Here is a 26348-nt window from a genome sequence, read left to right as displayed (position 1 = left end):
TTAGAAATCCGAAGTGCCACCAGACTATGACAAACATGACCCGGAGCAGAAACAGATTTACCGCTTTGTTCGGACGTTGTTCAGTGCTGCTCAACTGACTGCTGAATGTGCCATTGTCACCCTGGTGAGTGTCTGAGAAATGTCATCGGCGATCTGACAGACCCAGTTTTGTTCCCAAAGCTTGGGTTTGTATGATTTAATAGATCTAGGTGCTGCCAGGGAATTTTTTCTCACCATGGAGATCAAGGGAGTTTCTCAATGGGAAGAGATACTACAGTTCATTTTCTCGGGGAGAGTAAGTGATAGAAGAAGAGATTGGGTGACATGCAACACACAAGCCAGGGTTACGTCTTGCCCTCACAGTGATAACGTTACAGGCCACCAAGGTGACTAATAGAAAACACAGGTGGCATAAGTGCTCAGAACAAGAGGGGATGTTAAAAGCAGAAAGATTCCGCTTTTGGGAGGATTGCTGTGTGTCACTGTAGCTCCCAGCAGAGATTTGGGAACAGCTGTAGGTAATTTAATAGCACTAATAAGAATTGATGGGCCCATGAAGCATTCGGTGAGCGACTGGGACATGTTGGTGATGGCTCTTTTTTACTTGCACAGTACTTGTCTTTCAGGACCGTGTCACAGGATTGAACAATTGTACTCAAGACTGAAGTTTAGCTACTTAAAAATAGCACCACAAAAGAAGGTTCAGATTTTCAGCTGGTGTGGATCAGCATAGCAATGTAGATTAAAGGAGCTAAAGCGATCTCCGCCAGCTGAGAATTTCTTAATTTTCCTGAAATTTTTATCCTGCCAATTCTGACAAGTCTCTTCAGCTTTCAAGCACGATTTTGGCCATGTTCTTGACTCAGAGATTTTAAAAGAACAAAATGTTTTTTTTACCACTACAACATGTGGTTTCATAACAGCTTTGTTATGCACTTTAGATAGAAGAAGGGGAAATTGGAGAAGGTGGATTTTGAAGCCCAGACCTACTCATTTCCTCTGCTAATCTCGCTCCCTTGGCTTCTAAGATTAGTTGGCAGGCTTTTCTTCTTCAGACAGTCAGAATGAATTGTACTAGCCAGTACAGAACAGGAATATGAGAGAAATAGGGCAAGAAACACCCTGCAGTGCTCCACCCTTACATTTTCAAGTTTTACTCTACCTAGTTACTTGACCCAGCCATTACTTGTTTTGTGAAATGACATTTTGTCTGTCTCTTTTACATAATTGTGCAAAGTACTTGTCCTTCTCCCTTTTCTTCCGAAGTGTTTTCTGCTGGAGGAAAGATATGATGTGTGAATCAGTATGTTCGTGTGTAATTTAATTAATCTACTGTCAAATACAGTGGACCCTTGTTGTAGTTATCTGTTGTTCGATCTTAGGTTATTTGATCAATGAGGACACTGTTTAGTAGAAAGGAAGAGGCCTTTTTTTTAATAACAATATGTTCCTGTTATTGCAATGCATGGAAAGTTCTTCCCCACAAATCTTGTCAACCCAGGCAAATATTTCAGTATCTTTCATTTGTAACTGCTTCCTTGCCTTTTCTAGTTCTCATGTGCTTTCCCTGCAAGTAACTCTTTTGGTGTGATCTGCAATGAAGTTTAAGTGTTTTTAACTCATTTGTTATATTGCAGAGACAATTTTCATAGTTATTAGTGCTTGAAAACTTAGGTGTCTGGAGTTTTTTACCCAACACAATGTTAACAGATAAACAGTTTTATAGCCTAGTTCTCAAAGCAGCCGTGCAGATGTTTGCAGATAGATTTGGTGCAGGTGATCAGTGGTACTATTCTGCTATTCATTCTGTTTTCAGGATAATAGCACCTGCATGACCCCTCTTTCCAGACAGCTTTAGTGTTTCTGGATAAATAGTGTTTTACAAGTATGAAATTCTGCTGCTGCTGTTCTCGGTTACCTCTATACTTCAAGATCCCATTTCTTTATTTGTTAGTGTCATCAGGAGGGGCCCCAGAGACAGATCGTGTTGTTTCTGACATGTGCAAATGTGGAAGTTAATCTGTTAAAAAGCAATCAACCCTTCCCCCCTCCCCACACTCCTGATATCTTAAGACTGTTGATACAGCTATTTATGAACCCTCCAAGCGCTTTTGATTTTGATACCCTGTCTGGAGGAGAAGAGAGCAGCATTCCCGGCTGGAGCTTATGTTGTGCCGTAGTCTGGCCATCCGTCTGAGAGCAATCTGATAGCCCTGTCTGCCACTTGTTCCTCCTGGGAGCGCTGCCAGGAGGCAGGAAGTATATCTGTGGAGATCACAGTACATTTTGAACAAGATGCTACAACTGTTATCTTTCTTTCACTCACTCTAATTCTTTTCACTCACTCTAATTCTTTTCAAGCAGTCCTAACCACCCCTCTTTACTGCCCACATCATTACCATGGTCTGAGGTGTGTAGCTGAATGCACTGGCTGTTTGTCTTCTTAGCTGCCATCAGCCAGGTAGCAGCAGCAGTTACAATTGGTTATACACCAGCTGCAGGTTCAGCACAGGAGCTGAGTAAATGTGAAACTCCAGACTGTTAGATAAGCTAGTTCTCCAGCAAAAAGCCAGCATTGTGTTGCTTCGAGCACTTAATTAAAATATTTCAATTAAAGCCTCCGCTATTACAGCAAAACCAATTTATAATTAAACAAAAAATTTAATTTTCACACAGCCTCCAGAGCTGCCAAGAGATTTCCCTTACTGATAGGTGAAAAATTAAAATCTCGGGTTGAAACAATTAAATACTAATTCACATTATTTATTTATAAAATAATGCCATAAGAATAAAATTAGTTTTAAGAATTAATTATGTTGCTAATTTAAAGTCTTGCAAATAATATTTTTTGTCCCAATGAACAGCTGAACTATACAGTGACCTGACTTCATGACAAAAATAATGCTCACGTGCTTCTCCCTCGCTGCAGAGTATTCCCACCCTTGCTAAAACTGTCTCTTCACCATGTCCTCAAGTGCAGAGGTGACAAGTTGTACTTATGTTAATCTGAAATGTGGGCAGGAACATTTTCCATACCAAAAGGAAAACCATACAGTGTTTGCATGTCATGAGAATTAAATATTTATGCTTTGTTCTTTTGTTCTGTAAAAACGAAACAGACCTGTTCCGTAGACCTGAAGAGGAGAATGGTCCAACTTTTCTACTTTGCTTTGGCATGACTTTCTGGGTTTTGTGCAAACAGCCAAATCTAAGGTTCCTAATATACTTCAGTGTCCAAAGTAGTTTCAGAGAGGATGCATTTTGCATTTGCAAATAGGCAAATATGCCAGGTCTGTATGCTATAGACTGATCAGATACAGTGATATGTAAGTACATACAGTATGTGAGCCAAATTATTTCTGTGCAGTTCAGAAAGTGTGCTTTGGAAATATGTTACAAAGTTCATACTACAACTGAGAGGATTTGGTATCGGGAAATTTGAAATTTGAAGTACGTCAGAATAAATTCTCCTTATGAAAGACAGGCATTTAATGAATCCAGCCAGACATTCCTGAGTTCTTACTGTACTCTCCAGTCAAGTTTTCAGCAACTTGGTAGAGAATCTTGTTGAACTGAGTTGTGAAATTATAGTAGTTGAGGAGAATTTTGTTTTCTGTGTGCTTGGAGGAAAGGAGAAAGCTTTTAATTTATTTCCTTTCACTGGGATATTTTTACTTTTAAATACTGATAAAATTCCATATTTTTTTTTTTTATTTCAATTGAAGTATCAAAAACACAAAAGAAGGTGATCAGAAACCATAGAGACACTTGATCTGCAGCCCAGGTACTTTTCAGCTGGCCCAGTATAACTACTGATCCTTACACAGTTAATGGAAGATGCAGGTTCTTCTGCAGACCTGAGAGTACGATGAAAAGTACTGTTTATTGCCTGGTTTGAGAGCTGTCACTCTCCATCCAGTATAAGGGTCATGAGTGCAGTTGGGTGAGCAAGGCAAGGCTTTAGGCCTACTGGGATATACACCTTATAAAAAGTGAATACTGAAGCTGGGGGAGGGCATTATTTATTTTTTTCAGATTCTTGAGAGAAGAGGACATTCGTTCAAAGAATGGATGTCTGTTTTCTGATGCATCTCTAAGGGCTTCTGTGTGGGCAAAGAATGAATACTAATTCCAGTTTTACACTGGAAAGTCAATGAGTGCATTTTATATGTCTTACAGATCTTTGTCTTAAAATTAGTTAATTATGGTGCAAACCTGGGGATGTGTGACTTCTCTCAGCTCCATTAGTGCTTCCTACAAATATCTACAATGGTATTTTGTTGTTATTCACAATTTCAGAGTTTTGACTTTGTTTGTTATTCTTTTTCAACATTTATTCTCAAAAATAATAAAAAGAAATGGATTAATATGCAAGGCTTTGATGATGTGATGTCCTTTTCCACCAAATGGATGGCACCAGACCTTTGTGGAACATTTTAAATGCCCAGCTGGGCAACTGCAAAGCACAGTTATTTCTGGAGAGTCGTGGTAGGGAACTGACTGATTGCTTAGAACAGAGCATATGGCAATTTAGAGATTGCATTAGAGCTGTAATTTGGCTATATGGGATCCACTACCAATTATAATTTTTTCCGTACAAATATGTTTTTAGTTTCAAGACATTGTGGCACACTGAAGTTTTCTCATTAAAGAGAAAGGACTGTGTATTTCTTTGTGATGTGTTGGGATGGAAACTTTCTTAGTTGTCCCGTGCTCCTGCACCTTGTGATGTGGGTTACTTAGTGAGCTCATGTGGAGTTTAAATGGGAGAGGGAGGGAAGGAGGGTTTTGCAAATACATGTTCATTTGTAAATTCTCAGTTATGGTAATTAAAATACCCACAACATCATCTTCTTTCTGTCAATGTGAATCAAGTGAGAAATAAATAGAGCCACTGCAGTTTTATTGGTAAAACAAAGATAGAATTTGACATAAGCAGTATAAAAACAGCATGAGAGAAGATAATGCTTTTCTCTTGCTGCTGCCTTAAAATTTAGAATTGTTCCAGTAATGCCAGTGATGTTCCTCAATGATTGCCCATTTTTTAGCATGCTGAGGACTCCCACTCAGCCTCCCTGGAGGCAGTGCACAACTTCTGACCTCTCTGTGTTGCACCACAGGAAACTCCAGTACTGCAGACAGATGGAATCACAGGATAATTTAGGTTGGAAGGGACCTCTGGAGGTCATGCATGGTCTGGCCTCTGCTCAAAGCACAACCAGCTGGATCATGCTGATCAGGGCCTGCCCAGTTGAGTTCTCAATTTCTCCAATGATGGAAATTTCATAACCCTCCGTAGAAATCCTGCTCCGTTGTTTTAGGGAAGTCAAAAATCCCCCAAAACCGGTATTTTGGATGCCTAGATTGCAACTCCAGTGTGATAAGAGGTGTCAGTGCATTATCAGAGGTTAATAATGAACACCTTCAATATGAAGTCACAAAGAGAAACAAAACTTCTGTAAGAATCCCAGAATAAGGTTTTAATAAAACTCGAGTATTCCTTTGGATTATGAAAAATTGAAATGATTTGACACTTTCATATTTGGTATATATCCTCCTGAAGGGGTAAAAAAAAAAAAAAAGAGGAAATAAACCTCCTCTGGTATTTTAACCTTTCTACTTGAGAGTATTATGTAATATACAAAGTATGCTATAATGTCCTCTGAGATGGAAAAAATGAGGTGCTGTTTCGCACTAATTAAAACTGAGCTCTTCAGTGCTATCTTTAGTTTTCAGTTTCTTCAAACGTTTTTATGTTCTGTTGATTGGGATGTTGTGTAACCAGCCCTGTGCTATCCAGGATCGTGAAGAGCAGGACATCCTAGATAACTGGGACAACGTTGGATGCTGAGGTTTCTATCAGATACTTGGGAAGTCCAGGATGGATTCAGCCAACTGCAAATAATCACCCCGGGGGTTAGTACTGGCTCAGCAGTGGCCCTGAAGCAGCATTGCTGGAGCTCGGATGCTGTTGCTGATCTGGTTAGCTTTGTGCCACCTTACACTGCTGGGCCTGGATAGAAAAATTACCTCCCCCCCAGGACTAGTGATGATAATGGATGGCTAAATGCTTCTCCACCATGCTGTTGCAAGTCCAAGTCCTGGGAGTTAAGATCAGAGGCATCCAAACTGGCTCAGTGTGGGGTCATTTTGGGTCTGGCAGGTTTATGAGCTCAAGATATTTGCTGAAACAAATCAGTTCTGTACCTCTGCTGGACCTGAAATGGCTTTGGAAGCCATTTAACTACATTCCTGTGGTGCTGCATCTAAGCTAATGAACCTCTCCAGAGTTCACTGAAGTCAAAGCCAATTTGGGATTATCTATACCCACAGAGTGGTAATTTTATTTAATTAATAGAATTAAATTCTTTTTACTTCACATAAGTGAATTCTTAGCAAAGGCAAATCACCCTATTGGTTTCACTTATGATTAAATAATACTTCACTGATATTCCAAGTGTAAAGGTCAGTTATTGAAAAATCTTGGTGCAATTCTGTAAGAAGATGTGGAAAATAATAACCTAATATTGCTTTTCTTAAATCTTAACTCTGTGCAGTGTATCTTCTGACGTGTGCTTAAGTTATTAAAATGTCTCCAATGAGGTGTGTTGTCCATCAAAGCTTGTTAGACTGACAGTTGTATAAAACCATGTGGTTCATTCCCAGACATAGTAGAGTAATAATGGAGATATTAAATTCTGAGGTATTTAGTTTGTAAGCAAAAATGTATTGATGGACCAATGTTTGTTGGTATTTTCCAGACGAGAATTGCATTTTCATTTCAGCTAAGAATTGAATTATGTTACAAATGAGTTTTGGAGATTGCAGTGTTGTTGGTATTAACACTGAGTTATGCTTGGTGTTTGGAAGCTGGGAGAAATTCAAAATGGTATGTCGTTTGACTGAAGCCACTGAGAGTTTCTGCTAATGTAACATAACTTTAATCTTTTATTTAAATAGTTTTGTTATCATTCTGTAAGGTGACATACAGTCATAGAACTAAGTGGGTCATGGAAGGTGTGACGAAGATGGAAGCCATTGGAAGCTATTGCAGTGTCTGAGGAGAACTAGGTGTTGAATTAAGGCAGAATAATTCTGTTGTCTTTTTGGAATTCAACTTTTGAATGTTTAGTAGAGAAGTGCTCAGAAGTTTTGCCACAGAAGCTTAGTTTCAGAAGAGGCACTTCAAAGGATCAATTAAATTGAAGAAAAGTAACATTGGTATAACAGCTTCAATTTGTTTCAAGCTTTAGTTCCATTCTCAAACATGGGTACAGCTGTTAAAAGTGCATGGAGGCAAATCATGGCATTCATTTTAAGTTATATCTTCTAGCTCATTTTATCTTTTATTAGCTCTAGTTCTATAAAGCAACACCTACTGAAATAATCCTGAGGAGATGAGGTTTTCAGACTTTCTGGTTAGAAAAAACAAAAGTGTTTCTCACATTATTTCTTCTGCATTTTTTGGTCTCTTGATACATGAGAAAATTAGTCTCTTGACACATTAGTAAATCTTCCAGCATTCTGGGATGTGGGGTACAATATTCTTTTCTACAGAGAGCTTTTAAAATTCAGCTTTATCATATGATTTTACAGCAGCTAGTCCTAAAGAAAATGTAGAAAATGTTTTGCTTGTGAAAATTAAAATTAAGCCAGTGAAAATCATTACAACACACGAATATGCTGAAGTGCATAGTCTCACAGAATCCCATGTCTGTTTGATATAAACCCCGTATTTAAGAAAATGACCCTTGTGTTTAAGACACTATTCGATGTATAGACATAATTGCATACAAATGGCATTTCTGTATGTCACACTTACTGTTACAGAGTCAACGTTTTCAGTGATTTTTATTTTTTTTAAATGAGACGGAGCATGCCTGCCTGCTTGTGGGAAGGCTCGCTTGCTTTTGCCAGCAAAGGCAGGTGGTGTTCTCCCACCAGCCCGGAGTTTGTTTGGATGAGTAGCGTAGCGCGTAGCCGCCCACCAGCCTTCCTCTTCGAGGATGAGCGCCGCCTGGCCCTGCTCCAGCCGTCTGCACTGATTCAGCACATCCCCGCAGCAGCCAGGAGCATCCCCCTTCCGTGGCGTGGGCTGCTGAGCTCATGGCAGACTCTACCTCTCCTTTTTACTCTGATGTCCCATGAAAGTCAAAATCTTGGTGCTTGGGCTGTTGCTGTGGCTTAGGTCTAATTGTAATGAAATGCTCTGAGACTAAAAACAGAGGTTGACAGCTCCATTTGTCAGGAGTAATGAACTTTCTGACGTTTGTACAGGAGACAGAGTGGCTGTGTGTATTCTGCTGTTATGAGGATGCTCTACATTGGTAGGGAGAGAGCTCAAAGTACACACCAGCTTTTCCTCTGCCTAAATTTCACTCTCTGTGGAGTCACCTGGTTCTCTCCAAACTAGAGCTAGAGAGAGCTAGAATGGACTCTGTGTGTGACTGAGTGGGCTTGACTGAAAGCTAAAGAACTACACTGATATGACAGCGTATGTGTATCTTTGGGAGACAAGTCCTAGATTACGGTGAATTCCCACAGTAGCTGAGGACCTTGATAAACTTGTACAAATGTTTGATGCAAAAAAGTCTTGTTCTTTTCCTGTCGTCTCTTACTTGAACACATACACTTAAAACCCAAGACTGAGTAGGGAGGCCACAGCAAGTGAACAAAACAAAATGCCCTCTTTTAAGGGATTTTGAAGAAAGAAACCAGAAGCCACATTAAGCACCTTTCTCCTGGCGAGGTATTTATCATCTTTGGTTTTATCAGAAGGTGATACAGTCTCACTCCAGCAAGCCGTTAAGGACCTGGAGTTAAGCCCAAGTTATCACCAAGAACTCAAGAGTGATTATTCATATCCTTCAACATGGTATTGGAAGATGCTCAAATATGGTAATGAAGGTGGTATAAGATTAGTGTCTTATCAAACTCCTTTTTATTTTTTAAAGCTGATTTCTCAAGTATGTGCTGGTGGGAAGGTAGTAGCAAGTTTATGCTCCTCTTTTACTTCGGTGTATATTCATCTGCTCAAGGTGTAAGTTCATCTCTTATGAGTTATTCTCATTTATGTCTTTCCTTGCAATACTTTTTTATCTGGTTTTATTGGTTTACTTTTTCTTTTTTGAATGCCTTTAAATTTGAGCCCACAACAGCATCTTTGCTTGGTTTTCTTTTTTTTTATTGTTGTTTTTCTCTCCATTTATAAGCAAGAGCTGCATATAAGAAAGGATAATATTTTCTGATTTTTGTATGTTTTGTGTACCTGTAGATGTGGAGTATTCATTCAAGATCTACTAAAACTGCTTGTGCGAAGTTGAAATTTAAGAGGTTTGCATTAACAGTGAAGGCACTAATTCAGCACTGATGTAAAGCAAATTAAGTTCATTTCCTAATTTAAGAGTGGCCTGATGTTATGCATTCCACACACTTTCTGCTTATGAAGCTCCCTGATTAACACAGTGTATTGCTTCAAATTAGTCTTCTGCTTCCTGGGGACAATTTCAAGGAATGCTGTTTGTTCATAATTCAAGGAGCAGTCTTGCTTGATAAGTGGAAGAGGTTTGTTTATGTAAAATAGTGTGTAAAGGGTTTTACACAGGCTGCCTGGAAAGCAAACCTTTTTAAATTGAACCATCAGGTAGTGTGGACTCTGGTGAGATCCATGTGCCACCTTTCAATGAGCTTTGTGCTTGCCTGGTCTGCCAACACCAAATTTTACACTTCAGTATCTTTTCAGCGTGATGTTCTAACTAAAAAGTCAAAACTCTGTTTTTAGTAACGGCCTTGACACATAATTTGGAAGTTGTAATTTTGTGCTTAGTGTTTTGCCTTCTTTATGAAGGAAAACATATTTTTTGAACAACTAGTGATATTTTGTTTTACAGCATTATAAGTTCATGTTATGATCTTCTTCAGAGTTAGGATGGCAGGCAGGGGAAAATCACAGCTAAAGAAGAAGTGGTGTATTCAGGAGTCTGGTATCTGGCCTCTTGAAAATTCAGCTTTAGTTTTAGGATATCTTGATACCTATAAGTTTCTTAATTAAAAAAAAAAAAAACAAAAAACAAAAAAATCCAAACCTAAAAAGTGCACAGTTTTATCCAGAGGTCTCATGCTGTAAATATTCGGACTTTGTAGCTGAGGATAACTTTATTTTCACAGAGATTTTTGAATGTTTATTATGCCTGTCCTTTTGTGCCTAATGACGTAGATAGAGTTTAACAAAGTGTTAAAAACAAGATTAAGGTTAAGTCCTCATTAATGCAGGAAAAATAGAGAACCCTTTGAGGAGTGAGAAAGCCAAAAGTCCTTTACTGAGACTTGTTTTTCTATTTGACCAGTGTGTAATATCCAACATACTGTAACTATTCAGACTTCTTCAGTATTCTATAATTTCAAAAATTCATCGAAACTATTTAGGCATTGGTAGTATAAATGCGATGATGCTTTTCCAAATAAGATTTCTATGCATCTACCATTTTGTATGTACGCTTCTTTTGTAAGTTAGTTGTTGTTATTTGTTTAAAGTTAGTCTAGTATTTATTTGAAGGTACAGATATCTTCAAAACTTGGGATAAATATTTTCTAAATGTTTTGTGAGTTTTAGTAATTATCTATAAATCAGTCATAATCTTAAAAAAAAAAGTTTTAAATAGGTAAGTAAAAAAATTCAACATTATTTTCAAACATATATATCTTAAGAGTGTTTTCAGTTTCCTTAGCAGTCGTGTACTTCTTTTGTTAGAGCAGAAATAAATCTTCTTCAGCGTCAGTAGAAGAATAGGTATTTAAAATTTATAACAAGATGCTGGTCCTTCAGAATCCCAAGCAGTGTTCTGTTTTTTATTAAATATGCAGCCTTTCAGGTGGGTATGATATTTTGCATGTATATTGTACTTTCATCAGAGTATCTCCTAAAATCTCCTGCTCGTTTCTGTCAGTCAGTGTAGACTCGTGTAAGAGTACTACCAACCTGAATAACCACCTAATTGCTTTTTATCACTATGCAGAGAAGAGGGTATTATAAGATCTATTACAAGATACAAAGAATAGGTTATTCTTCAATAAATGGAAACCTGTATTCTTATAGAGTAGCATATCAGGACTAATTGTTGGTTGTAGGAAACGTGTCTGTGTTGTCATGTGGAAGCACTTCAGGTTTTGAGTTCTGCTTTTTCATGCACAGCAAGTAGTTCCACGGGTGAGAAATGAAACTGCAGAACAAGTTCAGTTCCTTGATGCCAGTGAAGGCAGTAACAAAAGTTTTCTTCTGAATTGGAGCAGAATTTACTAATTTGATAAATGACTGCATCTTATTTTCCTTAAATTGTTGCTGGAAGAGTGCAGTGAAAGCCGTTTGAAAGAGCCTAACAGTGAACAGAGATCTGCTGCTTGGGAGAGGTGATCTGTTGAGGAAAAATAATTGTATGCTTTTTGCACATGAATTCATTGTAATATGGTGGTATTGGTGACAGTTACAGACACTGTAACGTGAATTTTATTTTCCTTCACTAAAAGTAGGAAGCAAAGAACTTACACTTTGTGGTGGCCACTTTGAAGAAAAGATGTCTAATATTGTGCGTTTTGTGGTTTTTCTCATTATTTTCTTGCTCAGTATGCCCTTTATACTGCAGAGTGCATGAGACAGTTCATTTTGTGGGCTGAATATCTGTGTACAGGTATTCAGATGTTTAATATTTTTTCATAAATTACTTTTTTTTTCTGTAAAACTTCAAGTTATACAACAGCTGTCTACTGGTTTTGATTATTTTGCCAAGCTCTAATTGCTTGTACGTATCATAATTGTGAAAATTAATGAACGAAACTATATGAAGGATTTAGTTGATGTCATTGTGGACTCATAAAAATACATGAGCTTCAAAATATATTAATCATTATTTTATTATTAAAAGAATAGTATTTTCTACTAATGCTAGACCTTGCAAGATGCACAAGTCACTGAAGGAACTCTGTGTGCTTGTATGAGTGCAGAATGTTGTAGAAAATCACAAGAGAGCTGTTCTGAGTTTTAAAGATTCCCTCCTACTCTCCCCCTTTCCCTTTCCCCTCACATCCTTACCAGCATGTATTCTACATTGAATTTATATATATATGTATTAAGGATTCTTTGGGTATTATTTGATTAGGTGTTAAAAAGCATTAATTTAGTCGAACTGCAGATTTATTATGTGTCTTCTCAGCTGGTCTATAAACTGTTGAAATGTTATGGATTGGAGAAATACTGAATTTTGTTCACCCCATAAGTAACTATTCATAACTAATTTCTCTTCCCCTAACAGGGGACAGAGCAGGGGGACACACAGGTCCCCCACAGCCAGTGTTTCTTAAAACACATTTTGTTTATCAGTCTGTTACTATTAATGTAATTGAGCTGCTGTTACCGATAGCAGGTAACTATTGACACAGCACGTTGACTTACTCTCTCCTGTGGATCCCTGACATATTCACCCTTCTTCCCTGGCTGGAGCATCAGTCGGGTGGTCTCTTGTTTGATCAGACGTGTGTATGTAATCCTGTGGGCTTTGTAAATAGTAGCCACCACCCTCTTGGATGAGGTCTTGGTCATATGAGCTCTTGTTGATGTCGGTCTGTGTTGATGGCCTTGGTCAGATTGGGCCAGAGTGCAGAATCCCAAGTTTGTCAGTTCTTGTAGGTCCAACAGGATTACTGTTACTCATCTCCAGAGTTTATCAGTCCAGAGGAAACTATTACGTATTATCTTCTGAGCAGATACTTCTCCCCTGCTTAGCCTACTCTTTCTGTGGTGGCTGTTCCTCTGTCCATCCTATAGGTGCCTGTAGGACCTCTTCACACAGCCTCACCGAAGGGGCCCAGCATGACATGAAGGTTGTTTATATGATAGCTAGTAATTGTTATTGGTAGCATACCCCTGCCTTCCTCACTAGTACTTAGCATTTTATTTATTTACATTATTATTTTAATAGTTATTTAACTATCATTTGAATTCATTCCAACGTGTGAATATATTAGCAACAGTTACATACAGGAAATAACAGTTTTGTTTCTGGTAATGTGACAGAAGGCAAAGGCCAACTAAAATATGTATTTATCACATCCGGTCTTGAGCTTGGCATAAATGTATGTGTTTAAACCTACAACTTTTATATAAGCATCATTTTGAGAGCAGATTACTGTTTTATCATTGCTGGAATGGGTTTATAAGAATAGTTTTCTTTTTCATTTCTACTTAATAGCAAAATAGATTAAGTCTTGACTTTAATGTGTTTCCACAGGTATATCTTGAAAGACTTTTAACTTATGCAGAGATAGATATTTGTCCAGCAAACTGGAAGCGAATTGTGCTGGGTGCAATTCTGCTGGCATCCAAAGTTTGGGATGACCAGGCAGTGTGGAACGTGGATTACTGCCAGATCCTGAAAGATATCACGGTCGAAGACATGTGAGTTCAGTATGTTTATCTTTGTCACTGAATGCCAAGATCTGTGTGTGTGAGGGGGACGGGAAGTTCTCTCATAAATTATATGAAGTTTGTATATCTGCATTGTATCTGAATGTGGTGGATGCTGATAGATGGCATGAAGTGTGTGTGACAGTTGCTTACATAGAAGGCATGAATTACTTTTATTTTCTGGTTGAAGTGTGTATTACCACTGGATGTTCATGCACGGTGATGAAAACAGATCTGCAGAGTATTTAAATGTATGCCTTAATAAAAAAACCCACATCAGTGAGCCTGCATGTATTCACTTCAGCAATATTTACTGTCATGCTACAGACAGTAGGCCAACATGTAAGGCAGGAAAAAAAATTGTTGTGATCCTAATGACCCTTAGGTGATCACCCACTTATTTATTGCCATTATTCAAAATTAGTGCTTTTGGGCTTGGGTTTTGCCCCCACCCTGTATCCTGCTGACTTCGTTTCCAAGATGTTAAAAATCTAGTATTTTAACCTGCACAGAGAAATTTGTGTTTTCCCATTTTTTTTTTAATCAGATGGCGTTCATAAGAAGCATGTATTGTAACAGCATCAAGGGTTGTGGTGTCTGGCTGGATACTCTCGAGTCATACTAAGAGTGTATTCCAACAGTAATAAAAAGAACTGTAGTAAGAATAAACACACTTAAGATCTTAGTGTTTACAAATACTAAAATGAACGCTCACTACACTAAATAGTCTAGTGCTATTTTTGTTTGGTCGGTTAGCAGGTATTACATATATTGGCTGATCTGCCTGGGGTTTGTGTCCTCTGTATGTTCAGGGACACACACCCTCCCTGAGGTGCCCTTTCCTGGGCTGGTGGAGGTGCGAGAGTGGTGCTGGAAGGGCTGCACTTGGAATTGGTGCTGGGATGGTGCTGGGGGGGTGGGTGCTGTGTGTATATACACATACAAACACACACACACACACCCCCCAGTATACTGGTGCACCCCTTTTTTAATAAGAATAAAAATAAAAGGATAAAAATATGTACAGTATCTGTGTTTTTCAAACATCTTTTAAGCAGAGCTAAGTATCTGTAATGAGAAGTATAGAGACTTGTGCCTGCTTTAACTCAATTAAGTCAGAATAACAGCCACTGAAGAGAGTTTGTCGTGGATAAGCACTGTGGGAGGAGGGAAGAGGGACGGAGGGAAGTAGATGAGAAGAAATGTTTATACAGACGGAATGTTTTTTGAATCTCAGTTTGCAATCTCAAAGCAATGAAAGGCCAAGCGTTTTTGTTAGAGCAGCCCCAATCTAGGTTAATAGTTGGCTATTTGTCAGATTTATAACTGGTCTAAAAAAGATCTGTAAGGGAAAGGTTGAATGTTAGGAGTCAGCTGATTACTCTAAATTAAGCATGTTCATACACTGCTTGATAAGACTTATAAATTGTGAGTAGCTGTCATTGCTCAAGTATTAGAAAAGTCATCTCTAAATCTTGTGTTAACAAGCAATTTGTAGCAAGGTGGCTTTTTTTCCCTAAGTCAAACTGAAAGACTCAAAGCTTTGTTGCTGTGGTATGGTGGAGGTACTTTCATTAGTTTTGGGGAAAACTCTCATTTCAAAATAGAGGTGAGAAGTACCACATAATGCCATTTCAGTTTCTGTTTGAAAATATGTAAGCTACTTTAAGGATGGTAGATGATACTTCTTTTCCAACATAACCCAGACAGAATGGGATTTCCAAAATAAACAGTGGGATAGGGGGACAAGAAGCTAAAATCAGGCCCTTCACAGTTCTGTGTGCAATATTATTCCATGCAGAACAGTTTGATAGTGCTTCCTTGACTGTTGCGAGTGTTTCCTGAATGATTTTGCTAAGCTACTTCTCCCTTGATCCTTTTCTCATGCTTTTGGGTGTTCAGTGGCAGTAAGTGCCTCTCTCCATTCGCTCCTCCAAGGCAAATCTGGGAGCTTTTAAGGTGTTTCTGAAGCTGGGACACGAGCTGCAGTAGGGCGCTGAGCAGCTCGAAGCAGACTGACAGGTTTGACTGTGCCGTGTGACAGTATTAATCAGGAATGGTTATAAATATGAATTTTGAAATTGCTGATTCTCAGGGCTTTTTTTTGAAGGCAGGTGATGAGGCATACTGTGATGGTGTGAAAGGAAACAAAAAAAGAGGTTATTGTTTTTGACAAATACATGTGATGTTGCTACTGTTAGAAGTTGCACTTGAGCTATATAACACCCTTACTCACGTGGCAGACCCGTGCTCACACCAGCCTGCTTCCTGCACTGCACGTTCCCTCAGCCAAACTGATGAGTCCTCAATCCATAAAGATTTTAGGGTTCTCAGAACCTGCAAAACCAGAAGCCTTTGGGGACCCCGTGCTCTCTCTATGGTACTTGGTTTATCTGCCTCATGGGCTTTGTGTTTGGGGCTCCTTATGAGTCCTCCAGCAAAGACTTTGGTGCTTGTTGACCTGATGTTTGTGTTCCTGCTGCCAGTTTTTCCAATTTTTTTCCCTCCTATCCTTAGTGCGATGGATTGGATTTTTTTTTCTTTCTTATTTTTCAGGTAGATGGGACGGTACAATACTATGATTTTGAAGTGTCTAGCTCTATGCAAGACATGGGCTTTCATTGTTTATATCAATAAGGCAGACAAACTCTAGGTCAAAATCTCTGACTGCTGTGAATCATTGGGCACAAGTGTACCTTGCAAAGCAGACCTTTCAGTGTTTTGTAAGTCACCAGCAGTACACCAAACTCTGCCTAAAAGCTGCCAGAGGACTTGGGAGGACTGAAGGGCAGAATGTACCTGTAGGCATGGATGTAGCATTACCTTGAGTTCCTGTCTGAATTTGAGGAGTGGCCACAGGAAAGCATGTGCTAAAGCCATCTACTGTAGATCTATGGGGGAAGAAGGGTATGGTGGTAAATTAAATTACATTCGTTCAAATAAGAAATACCTGTATTTCTTTTGTTCTTTCTCAGCTGTAGTTAGTCTGCTGATCTAACCTTCAAATCTGGGAGCTAGGGTATGGTAAGAATCTGAGGCTATGTATTACTCCTACAGATTTGGGGATGCCACAAGAGGTGCAGCCAATGTCTGTCCTCATTAAAATAGGCTTTATATTATCCATTAACATACACCTTTAGGCTTAGCTTGCAGAAAGTGAAAACTTGACAAGATGAAAAGACATTTAAAGCTAATCCTCTGTATTTATCAGTAGACATCTTAAATGTAATTTTTTTTATTTGGATTTTTTAAAAGCTAGAATGGGGTTTTACCACCCATTTATTTTTTATTTCTCATGTCTTGAAATTGCTCTTCTGAAATACATCATATGTCACTATATAAGTATTATGAAGGTTGTCTAGTTACCATGCAATTTATGAAAATTTCCAGTCCTTAATTTTGTTGATTTGCTTATTTTTTAACATCCTTTTTAATGTGCTGGTGTAGATAATAATGTATTGCTATACCAAAGTTTTCATGGGGTGGGAGATCAAAGAGGACCTCTGTTTCTATTCGGTATTTTGACAAACACATTTGTTGAAAAACAAATAATTACCACTGTGAATTTTGACTGCATGTCCTAGGGAAAAATTGCTTCATTGTGTTGGATAACGAAAGATAAGACAGTATGCTGAAAAATTCAGATTTTCCATGACTAGTTTTAAATGATTGACTATGAAAGGCTGAAGAGAGTAAATAAGTTCTCCAGTAATTTAGGTGTTAGAGTAATCTGCAGCATTTATGAGAGACGTCTGACAAATTTAGGGCATAGCTGCATGTTGTGTTTGCATAGCTGTGTGTGCAGATCCACCTAGTGGAGGTACAGCAGAAACTACAGATTGTGTTAACTGAACTGATGAAGGTGCCCTTCCACTAGCAGAAGTTTGTGTCTGGGTTTGATTGGCATCGCGGTAGCAGCCGCAAGGCGCAGCATCTTTCCTATTCCTCACTGGCGTACACACGCCAACAGGACTTGGTAGACTAGGTCAGACCTTAGGCTGGGATAATTGCGTCTGGCAAGAATAAGAAATGACCTTGGTATATACCATTTGCAATTTAAAGTAAATTACATTCAGAATGCACAGTCTGAAAATGTTTTCACTTTTATCTTCTTTCTGCAGGAATGAGCTGGAACGCCAGTTTCTTGAGCTGTTGCAGTTCAATATTAATGTTCCCTCCAGTGTTTATGCCAAGTATTATTTTGATTTGCGTTCCCTGGCAGAAGCGAATAACCTGAGTTTTCCTTTGGAGCCCCTCAGCAGGGACAGGGCATATAAACTTGAGGTAAGACACTTTCTTTTTAGATTGCTTAGTGTTGAATATATAGGGGGATTTGGAATTTTTGCATGGTTTCTCCCTTCTCTTCCCAAATATTCACATCAGATGTTAGAATATCATGTGCTCCAATTTCTGTTTTGTTTGTGCTTTGGGAATTCATGGATGTGGGGACAGCTTTTTGGCCCAATTTGCATCATACTTTGTCTCATTTTCCATTTCTTTTTCAGTTCCAGTTGTCTAAATTGGCCCTGTGAAAGTACCCACAAGTCTTACAATGACTGTGTTCACAGTCTGGTTTTGTGTGTTTGTTTGGTTTCTTAAACCTGATTATCTACCTAAAGGACAGAATATTAACAATTATTGCTGAAAATAACTATTCCATGTGCTTGTTAACTGCTACTGCTCCACTTCACGTGGATCCAAGTCTGTTATCTCCTGTGGCATTTTTCTCAGTAACAGGAAAAGAAAAAAGAGCATATCTTTAGGGAATAAATCACGAATGCTTATGTGACCTGAGTATACCATGTGCAGAAGGCACTAAGTTGGATGGTCTGGACCTGCAAAATGCAGGGCACTATGAATTCCCACAGCCACAGGGGGGATTTAAAATCGTCTGCAAATTGTGGGCAATTTGCAAGACTGGAATCTTTTTTTACCTGAGCTTTCTGATATGAATTTTTTTTTCAAATAAGGGCTTTCTTGCCTGAGCGTGTATGCATTTTGTTACTAATCTTGAGATCTGTCATTAGATGTAAACTGCTTTTAACACTGCACGTCTGCCATTATATAACAGCTCTGCACTGGAGGTTGTTTGCCCGTGGGTTAGGGTGAGCTTTGCCTGTTCTGAAACTCCTAGTGCTCTTGTAAAACAGGCAGGCAGTGCTGTACAGGGTTTTGTGGGGGGAAGTGGTGCGTGGGAAGGTTAATTGACTTGTTTGTGACTGTAATGGGAACAGAAGGTGGTGGAGAAAGAATCAAAGCAGATTTCACTAAAGTTGTATTTCTCATTCTTTCTGAATTTCACGGATAACTCCAATAAGAATGTAACTTAGTTCTGTGTATGGAGTGTGATGTAAATTTGCATCAAATTTTGTTTTTATTGAAGAGAATTTTTAAAAATTAAAATTCATTGGGATTGTAATTTCAGATGAAAAGAGGTAGCTTACTAAGCTATTAGGTTGTGGGACTTCATAAAAAGGGCCATTACATATATTAAAATTGAGTAAATTGCTTTTTGAAGATAATTTAGTACCCAGTGTTTCCCAACACTTTTGGTCTATATTGCACATGATGTACAACAGCGGATTACGAAAGAAGGTAACAATAGTAGCTCCTAAAGCCTTAAAAGAAAAGAAAATAGGATAAGACTGTAAATACCCAGGGAATACTGATAGTTCTTCTGTACTAACTAAAGAGAATGCATATTTAAAAGAAACAATGGAATATTTTTAAAAAATAAATCCATATTATGAAAAAATTTCCCATGTTGGGGATGCTTTGTGCTGCTAGCAGAAGTTAGCTGTAAACCTGCTAGCCAAAGAGGATGTCTTCAGGGAGGAGGATGAGTATCTGCTGTGAAACCAACTTGATCTACCAGCTCCTTGCCCCTGTTCTGTGGCCAGAAGGAAGGGAACGTGATGTGAACTGCCTTGTTCCCTGGCAATACTCAGTTGTCATTAGCGTGTCCTTGAAACTGGTTGACAGCATAAATTATAGCCTGGTTCCTTGAGCACAGTTAAGCATTTACCTTGCCAAGAGTTATCAAAATGCACTTGCAGCACTTTTCTAGGTCTCTCATGTGCTGTTCAGCCCAGAGCTTTCTGTTTTTAAAACAGTTGCCTGGATCGTCAAGTGGAGTAGATGTAGTGCCACACGGGCTGTGATATTTTTGATACTGAGAGAAAAGCTGCAGTCTGTGATGTAAGACAACAGAGTCATAGTGAACGTGCGTGTGCAGTGGAAGGCTTTGCCTTGTCTGGTAAACTGAAAGGACCTTGCTCAGTCCTAAGATTTAAAACAACTTATTTACTGACGTTTGCGATCACAAAATGTCTTGCATAGAGTAATAGTTATGACACATTTTTACTACTTTTGCATTTTCGAGGTATTTTATGTATCTAAAGCAGGAGTATTAGATCTGACATGGCAGAATCTGCATTGCTGTTTCTGCAAATATGAGGTTGAGATACTTATGATAAAAAAACCCACCAACCACGCAACCCAAGATGACCAAGGACAAAGCTAATAAATACTGTTCTTCATCAAATGGAAATGCTGGACAGGATCCATCAGCTTAGAGGCATTATAAGATGTTATAGTACTTGTTAAAAATGACATTGCTTTCTGGAGCATCTGCAGTGGGTGTTTTTCCTTATTTAATATTCTCACAATTGACACTTAAGAAGCAGCTTTGTCTTTTAAATGACAAAATGAAAGTTTTTTTTTTTTTTTCTTATTTCTCATCATCCTGTGGCTTGTAAGTGTACTTAATCTGTTATACCAGTCCACCTAGGAGCCAGAAACCATTTTCATGACCCCTCCGTTTCGGTTTTTTTCCCCATTGTATGGAATCATGCAACTTAAAACAGCAGATAACCTTTCATTAGATCATCCAGTCTGTCCACCTGCCAATGCTGTTTGTTCCAACCAGCATATGTTGTAGTGTGTTTTCTACTTCCTTTTAATTATGTCAAATGTCAGGGCTTCCTTTGCTTCTCCTGAGAACTGTTTTCTAATATGGGAGATTTTTCTGCCAGGAGGGTTGTTGGATATCCAACCTTAATCCAGTATTTTGTAATTTCCTACTCTTGCACCTGGTTATTCTCCCGTGTACTGAGCTAAATATGAGTCAGACTGTGCTCTTTGGGCTAGGTCCACAAAACGTGCCTACCCTATTTCTGCTTGTGATCTTAGCACTCTGCTCGTTTCAAGGCTAGATTTTGTAAGAGCATTTGTTAGCGCACTCCCAATTTAACCGACTGTATCTTGTCTGAGCTTCTTATTCTTAGGATAGTGCTTCAGCACATAGTTCAAACCCTTTGAACTAAGTGCTGTAATTTTTGACCCTAAAGAGGTACAGTCCTGTAGATCAAACACATAAAAAAGAGGAGGAAAATAATGTAAGTTGCTAGTAGAGAAGTGTTATTCTATCCCTCCAGCTTCCCACTGTCGCAGTGATTGGTTGCAATCCTGCGTGTTTTATATGTTCAGAACCCTCTTAGCCAAGAAGCAAAGGGAGAGCACAACTCCCCTGCTCTTTTGTCAGAGGTCACCCAATTCCTGCTCTTTCTTTTCATTCTCCATAGAAGTAGAACCCCCATGAACACAACTTCTAGTTGTTCTAGTGATGTGTTTTCTTTTTTTGTTGTTGTTTTCTTTTTTTTTTTTAACATTTTCCTTATATATAACCCTTCCTGACTTCGTGCTGTTTGTCCCTGGTTTGTCCCTTTCTGGGGGTGCTGCAGCACTCCCACTTGGGTGCCGTTGTGCAGAAGCCGTAGCCAGCCCCGCTGCTCTCCTGCCCTGCACAGACATGGGCATCCAGCCAACATTTATACGATGACTACTGCCTTTCCCAACTCCTTTCTCCTCACCCACCCACCTCACCAGGGTCACAGTCTCACCTCGAGTCATATCACTCAGCAGAGGAACCCACTTCCAGTTCTGTATGTGTATATATAGAGAATGGAAGAATATATATGTATGCATTTTTCTAGCTGCTTACAGATGTTACAATGAATTCCAGCAACATTTCACATGGTTGAATAGTGTTGCTGGTTTTGAGTTCATATGCAGCTGTCAAAAATGGGTCTCTTTTCCTAGCAATAAAAGCAACAGAAATACCAGATGACAGAAAGGTGTTTGCAAGCTATTTGGGTTTATTTTAACTGAAGGACAATGATAACTATTTACAATTTTCTGCTTTTGTCTTGCTTTCCCATATGTTACGCTAAAGTTGACTAACTTGCCAAATAGGCTTCAAATATCAATTTTGTAAATTATTTGCAAATGAAGAGGCACCTTTAAATACAGGATTGCTTTAAACAGTAGTTAATGTGTTTCCTATCCATATGATTAATTAACAGAGATTAGAGATGCCAAATATTAAAAGTGCCACTTCCAAGCAGAATTTCATTTCATCTGACCAAGTGCCAAAACAGAAATTTTCCTGTGAAACAGGCAATTTTTTAGTGATTACCTTCTCTGGCTGTTTGATGCCTAAGTTAATAGCCTGATCTGGCAGCAGAAAAAAGGCGAGCTCCACCTCAATACACCTATTTGCCAAGCCGTGCCTTGGCACACTATTTTGTGATTAAACACTTTTCATCTATTGGATTTTAAATCTGGTTGAATTGCATAAACTTCCTTAGTCCATTGAATTCCTGGTTAAATTAAATAAAATGTTATTAAGCAGTTTTAAGTAAGTTAGTCTACAAAGCAATGGGAATATTTGCATTGTTTTCTTCCATTGTTCTCTTCACGTTCACCAAGAAAGAAAACTGTTCAGGAATGGTCTTAACAAAAGGAAATTCAGTTTCCAACTAAAAATTAGCAACTGTTTTTTTGTTTGTGGAGGTGGATTTTGTGTTGATTTGGTTTTGATTTTTTTTTCAGTTTAACCATGTTTTGTGGCTGGCTTGACCAATGCCTTAGGGGAATTTGCTCTGGGATGCATGAGTTCATAAAAGCTTTTCAGTGCTGCAACTTGCTGTGCTATAGAAGTACAGATCAAGAGAGAAAATGATGATCAGTGGAGTCAGACTGTTTATTTGTATTGCCTTGTTTTATAATCAAACACTTGTACTGGGTTTGTTTGTACAATACTTTTAATTAAACTTCCTATCTTGAGACACCACTTAAAAGCATTCCTGGGTAAATAAAAATACTGGTTCAGTCCATCTTATTTTTTAATTTGACCTTGAGTACTCCTTGCAGTCAGCTTTCTCTGCAGTTCTGGTGTCTGATTGCCAGAGTGAACATCCCTACTGATGCCAGCCAGAGCCTGTCCCACCCGTATGGACTCTAATAGACATGCTATTTTAGGCACAGTGTATTTGTACATATGAGGTCCATAATAAATATTTGTTTTAAACTTGACTAAAAACAGTAGAAGAAACATAAAATGTATACTGCAGTGCAGTATAATAGCAGTCCACATTTGAATAATGTTTGTATCTCCAAAAGGTTTTTAACATTTCTATGTATTTTTAATGCAAATCAAATTATCTTGAATATGAGTTACGTTTCCCACTGGCACCATATAAGATTGCCTGATCACTCAGAAATCACTGTCTCCTTCCGAAAGGCAAGTAAACACCAGCTCTGTAAGCGAAGCAGGGCGAGCAATCTGCCAGACCATTCATCGGTGGAGAAAAATATAAGTACTACAAGACTTTTTAGGAAGTAAAAAACCTAAGAGCCATCCTCTTTACAAATTCTCCTACAAATTCTACAAGCATACCTACAATTTCTCTAATTGTTTTAAGTTTTTCACAATTTTTCACCAATGAAATGCTATATATGAGTTTATATATGAGTTACCATATAGTAGTGGATAAGCGTTGTCAGCTACCTCGATGAGATTTATAGTAGTTAACCTGAAAAGAAAAGGTTTGGAATAAACTCACTGAGTCCTTCAAAAGCAGCTGTGGTGGGCAATGCGATGGCAGTTTATGTTTCTTTCTTTTAAAATTAACGAGTAAGAGGATTTGGGGAGAAGCTCTTCACGTGTTTTGCTTAATGAAGTGACTTTTTGTAATTCCACCTATATGTAGAAACCCGTGTTGAGTTTTATTTTACCTGTACAGCTGGGGTCAATGCAATTAATTTTTTTTTCATTCTTTTGCCTTGCAGGCCATTTCCCGCTTGTGTGAAGATAAATATAAGGACTTCAGGAAAGCAGCAAAGAAACGGTCAGTCAGTGCTGACAATCTGACTGTGGTTAGATGGTCCCCTGCCATTATCTCCTAACAGAGGAGACTGGAATATTCCTACGGACGTACTGTTTCATCCATCCATTTTTTTCGGGGTGGGCTGGGGCGGGGGGATAAAGAAAAAAGACTTTTGATTTTTTTATTTTTAAATCAGTCAAGCTGCCTTTACAGTGCCTCCCCATTGTGTAGCACACGAGTAAAATACCTAATGGAAGGAGAAATGGAGAAATGGATGTTTGGGAGAGAACACGGGCAACAATTTTTTTCTCCCTTTCGCTAACAGCTTTACCCTTTTTGTGAGAAAACAGCAGATCAGGTGCTTGGAAGAAGAAACAAACAAAAAAAAATGAAGTAGAGGCAGAAAAATATTTAAGAACTGTGCCATTTTCCGACATGCTGTACTCGTGAAGAGAAATGGCAGCATGAAAACAAAACATGTAGTCAGATGACTGTGCACTAGAGGAATGAAGTTGGGAGAGTTCCATCCTAAAGGTTTCTCTTAATATCTTTTTTATTTTTTGTTGGGTTTTGCGTTCCTTATTGCTGCTTCCCAGGATAAATTCTTCCCCTTGCACAGCAGCAAATACAAAGTCTGTATTTACAGTAGCACAAGCCCCTGAATAAATAGCGTTGGATTTTTTCACTGCACTTTTCTCTGTAAGCTGTCTTATTAGCATTATTCTTCATAATTATTATGCATATGTTATATTTCTTGTATGCCTTTTATTGTATTTCAAAAGAGAGAACTTGACCATAGTGCTGAACCAAAAGTGTGTACAGGGATCAGAAGATCTTCGTAATTTCATGATGTGTTTTATTTATAGTATACTTGGGTGCGTGTGCCTTCCTGAGTTCTTGGAATCATTTATTTTTCCTTAATATAAAGATATGGTTATTAAAGTATTCAGATGATGATAAGATTTGGGCCAAATCTCTGAAATTTGCAACAGATCTTGTGATCCTTTTTGCAGATTTTCATAGCATTAGGAAGTTAGCAGAACTCATTTTGAGGGAGATTTTTTTTTTTAGTATGGCCTGACTAGTTCATTCCTTCACCATTGTTGCAAGCAATATTCTCAATTTTTATATGTTTACTTTAAATCGAAGTGAGTCTGTTTGTATAAAATAAAAAATAATAAAAAAAAAAATGTTCCTGTGAGAAGGCCTGTAGACGAGCAGAATGGAAATCTTAACAAGGCATTTGTCACAAGTAGATTAAATTTTGAAGCTAAAATACAAACCTTCATGTTTATCAGTGTAGGTGCTTATAGAAATTAAAAGTAACCAAACTGTGAACATAATTTTGAACTCCAGTTATTAAGCTCTTCTGTTGCTGTTACTAGTTCTCTCTTACTGTAGCTGTTGCCCCCTTGGAACTGTAAGAACATTTTATAGAAAACAACTTGTCAGTAGAAGCATATTTGCTTTATAACATCCCAGGGTGATTTTTTTTTCTTCCCCATTTTTTTTTTTTTTTGCACGGTTTGGAAAGATCTAGCTGAAAACTCTCATTTCCCTGAAATCCTTTCTTTGCGACTATCACTGAAGTGAATGGCAACAGATGTCCCTGATTTATGCACTACTGTGGTAAACCAGAAAGAGTCCCCATTGGTTTTATTAAGCCCTATGGGCTTGTAGCAGCCGAGGGGCCCGAGACGCCCCCCCCACTTCCAGTGGGATGCTGATGGGGTGCCTCGGGGCACTGGCAGGATTGAAGCAGTAACACCAAACCCCTTTCTGTTAACTTTCTCCTGTGATTGGTGTAGTTGGAGACACGAAGGTTTTGTCCATAAATTCTCCTGATCTCCTTTGGGCCTTTAAAATAATCATCACTTCTTGTTGTGCCAATGCATCAGAACTGTGAGTATCCAAGTCCATTTTTCCCTTGAACATGGAATGTAAGGAAAGTGTTTATAATGATACAAATGCAAATTACAGCATTTGAAACCTCTTTACAGATAGTATCAAAAGGAACATTTTCAGACCATTTTAAATTCATCCTTTGTAAGCATAAATTTAGGCTTTAAAATATGTAAAATATTTTGATTTATCAACACTTTGCTAAACTATTTTCCATTTAACTTGATATCAGGAATATTGGGTTTATCCATTTCTGCGTGATAGAGATACGAACTTTGGATTATGTAAAGATCTCAATGCATCTACTATAATTTTTGTGAAGTTTATTAAACTACTTTAAAGATTGTATAGTCTATTTATTGTATGTATGTACATACAGTCTGATACTTTAAAAAGTGGATTCCGTAAAACCTGGCTCAGTCTTGTTTAGACTATTGAATATCGTTTTAGCCTTGTGCACTGGACTCTACCTCTGTATAGGAGAATTTTCCATATTCTTAATTAGTACTGATTCTGTGATTAACTTGGTTATGTTTCTTGCACTAAGAATTAAAAAAAAAAAATCTGCTGTAAGTGTGGATTTTTTCTTTGGTTTAAATTTTACCGTATGAATCCTCTACATTTAAATGGACGTTTCTTTCCCTCTAAGTTATAGAATAATTCTTTGCTTTTTCTTCTGGTTTGTTCCAGGGTTGCCAAAAAATACAGTACCTGTCAGTACATCTTAATGAGTGTCTTTTGTTTGCAAGGTATTCTATATCATGTAATTAAAAATGAAATATTATTTAGGAATATGTTGTGTTTAGTGTAGTTTTTAAACA

At 38.2% G+C, this 26348-nt stretch overlaps 1 protein-coding gene across 8 annotated transcripts in view; it reads left to right on the top strand.

Annotated features, from left to right (window-relative positions):
* CCNY (cyclin Y) overlaps positions 1-26100 on the top strand; it is a 124301-nt gene extending 98201 nt beyond the window's left edge. For all 8 annotated transcript variants that reach the window (XM_014945099.1, XM_014945098.1, XM_014945097.1 and 5 more), the window contains 4 exons: positions 5-124; positions 13281-13447; positions 17578-17740; positions 23588-26100. In XM_014945099.1, coding sequence (XP_014800585.1) covers positions 5-124; positions 13281-13447; positions 17578-17740; positions 23588-23704 — 567 coding nt within the window. In that variant the 3' untranslated portion in view covers positions 23705-26100. The remainder of the gene's footprint in view (positions 1-4; positions 125-13280; positions 13448-17577; positions 17741-23587) is intronic.
* The last annotated feature ends 248 nt before the right edge of the window (positions 26101-26348 follow it).

Source organism: Calidris pugnax, unplaced genomic scaffold (genome assembly GCF_001431845.1).
Source record: "Calidris pugnax isolate Ruff unplaced genomic scaffold, ASM143184v1 scaffold54, whole genome shotgun sequence".
Taxonomy (NCBI): domain Eukaryota; kingdom Metazoa; phylum Chordata; class Aves; order Charadriiformes; family Scolopacidae; genus Calidris; species Calidris pugnax.
This window is presented reverse-complemented; position numbering and strand designations above follow the sequence as displayed.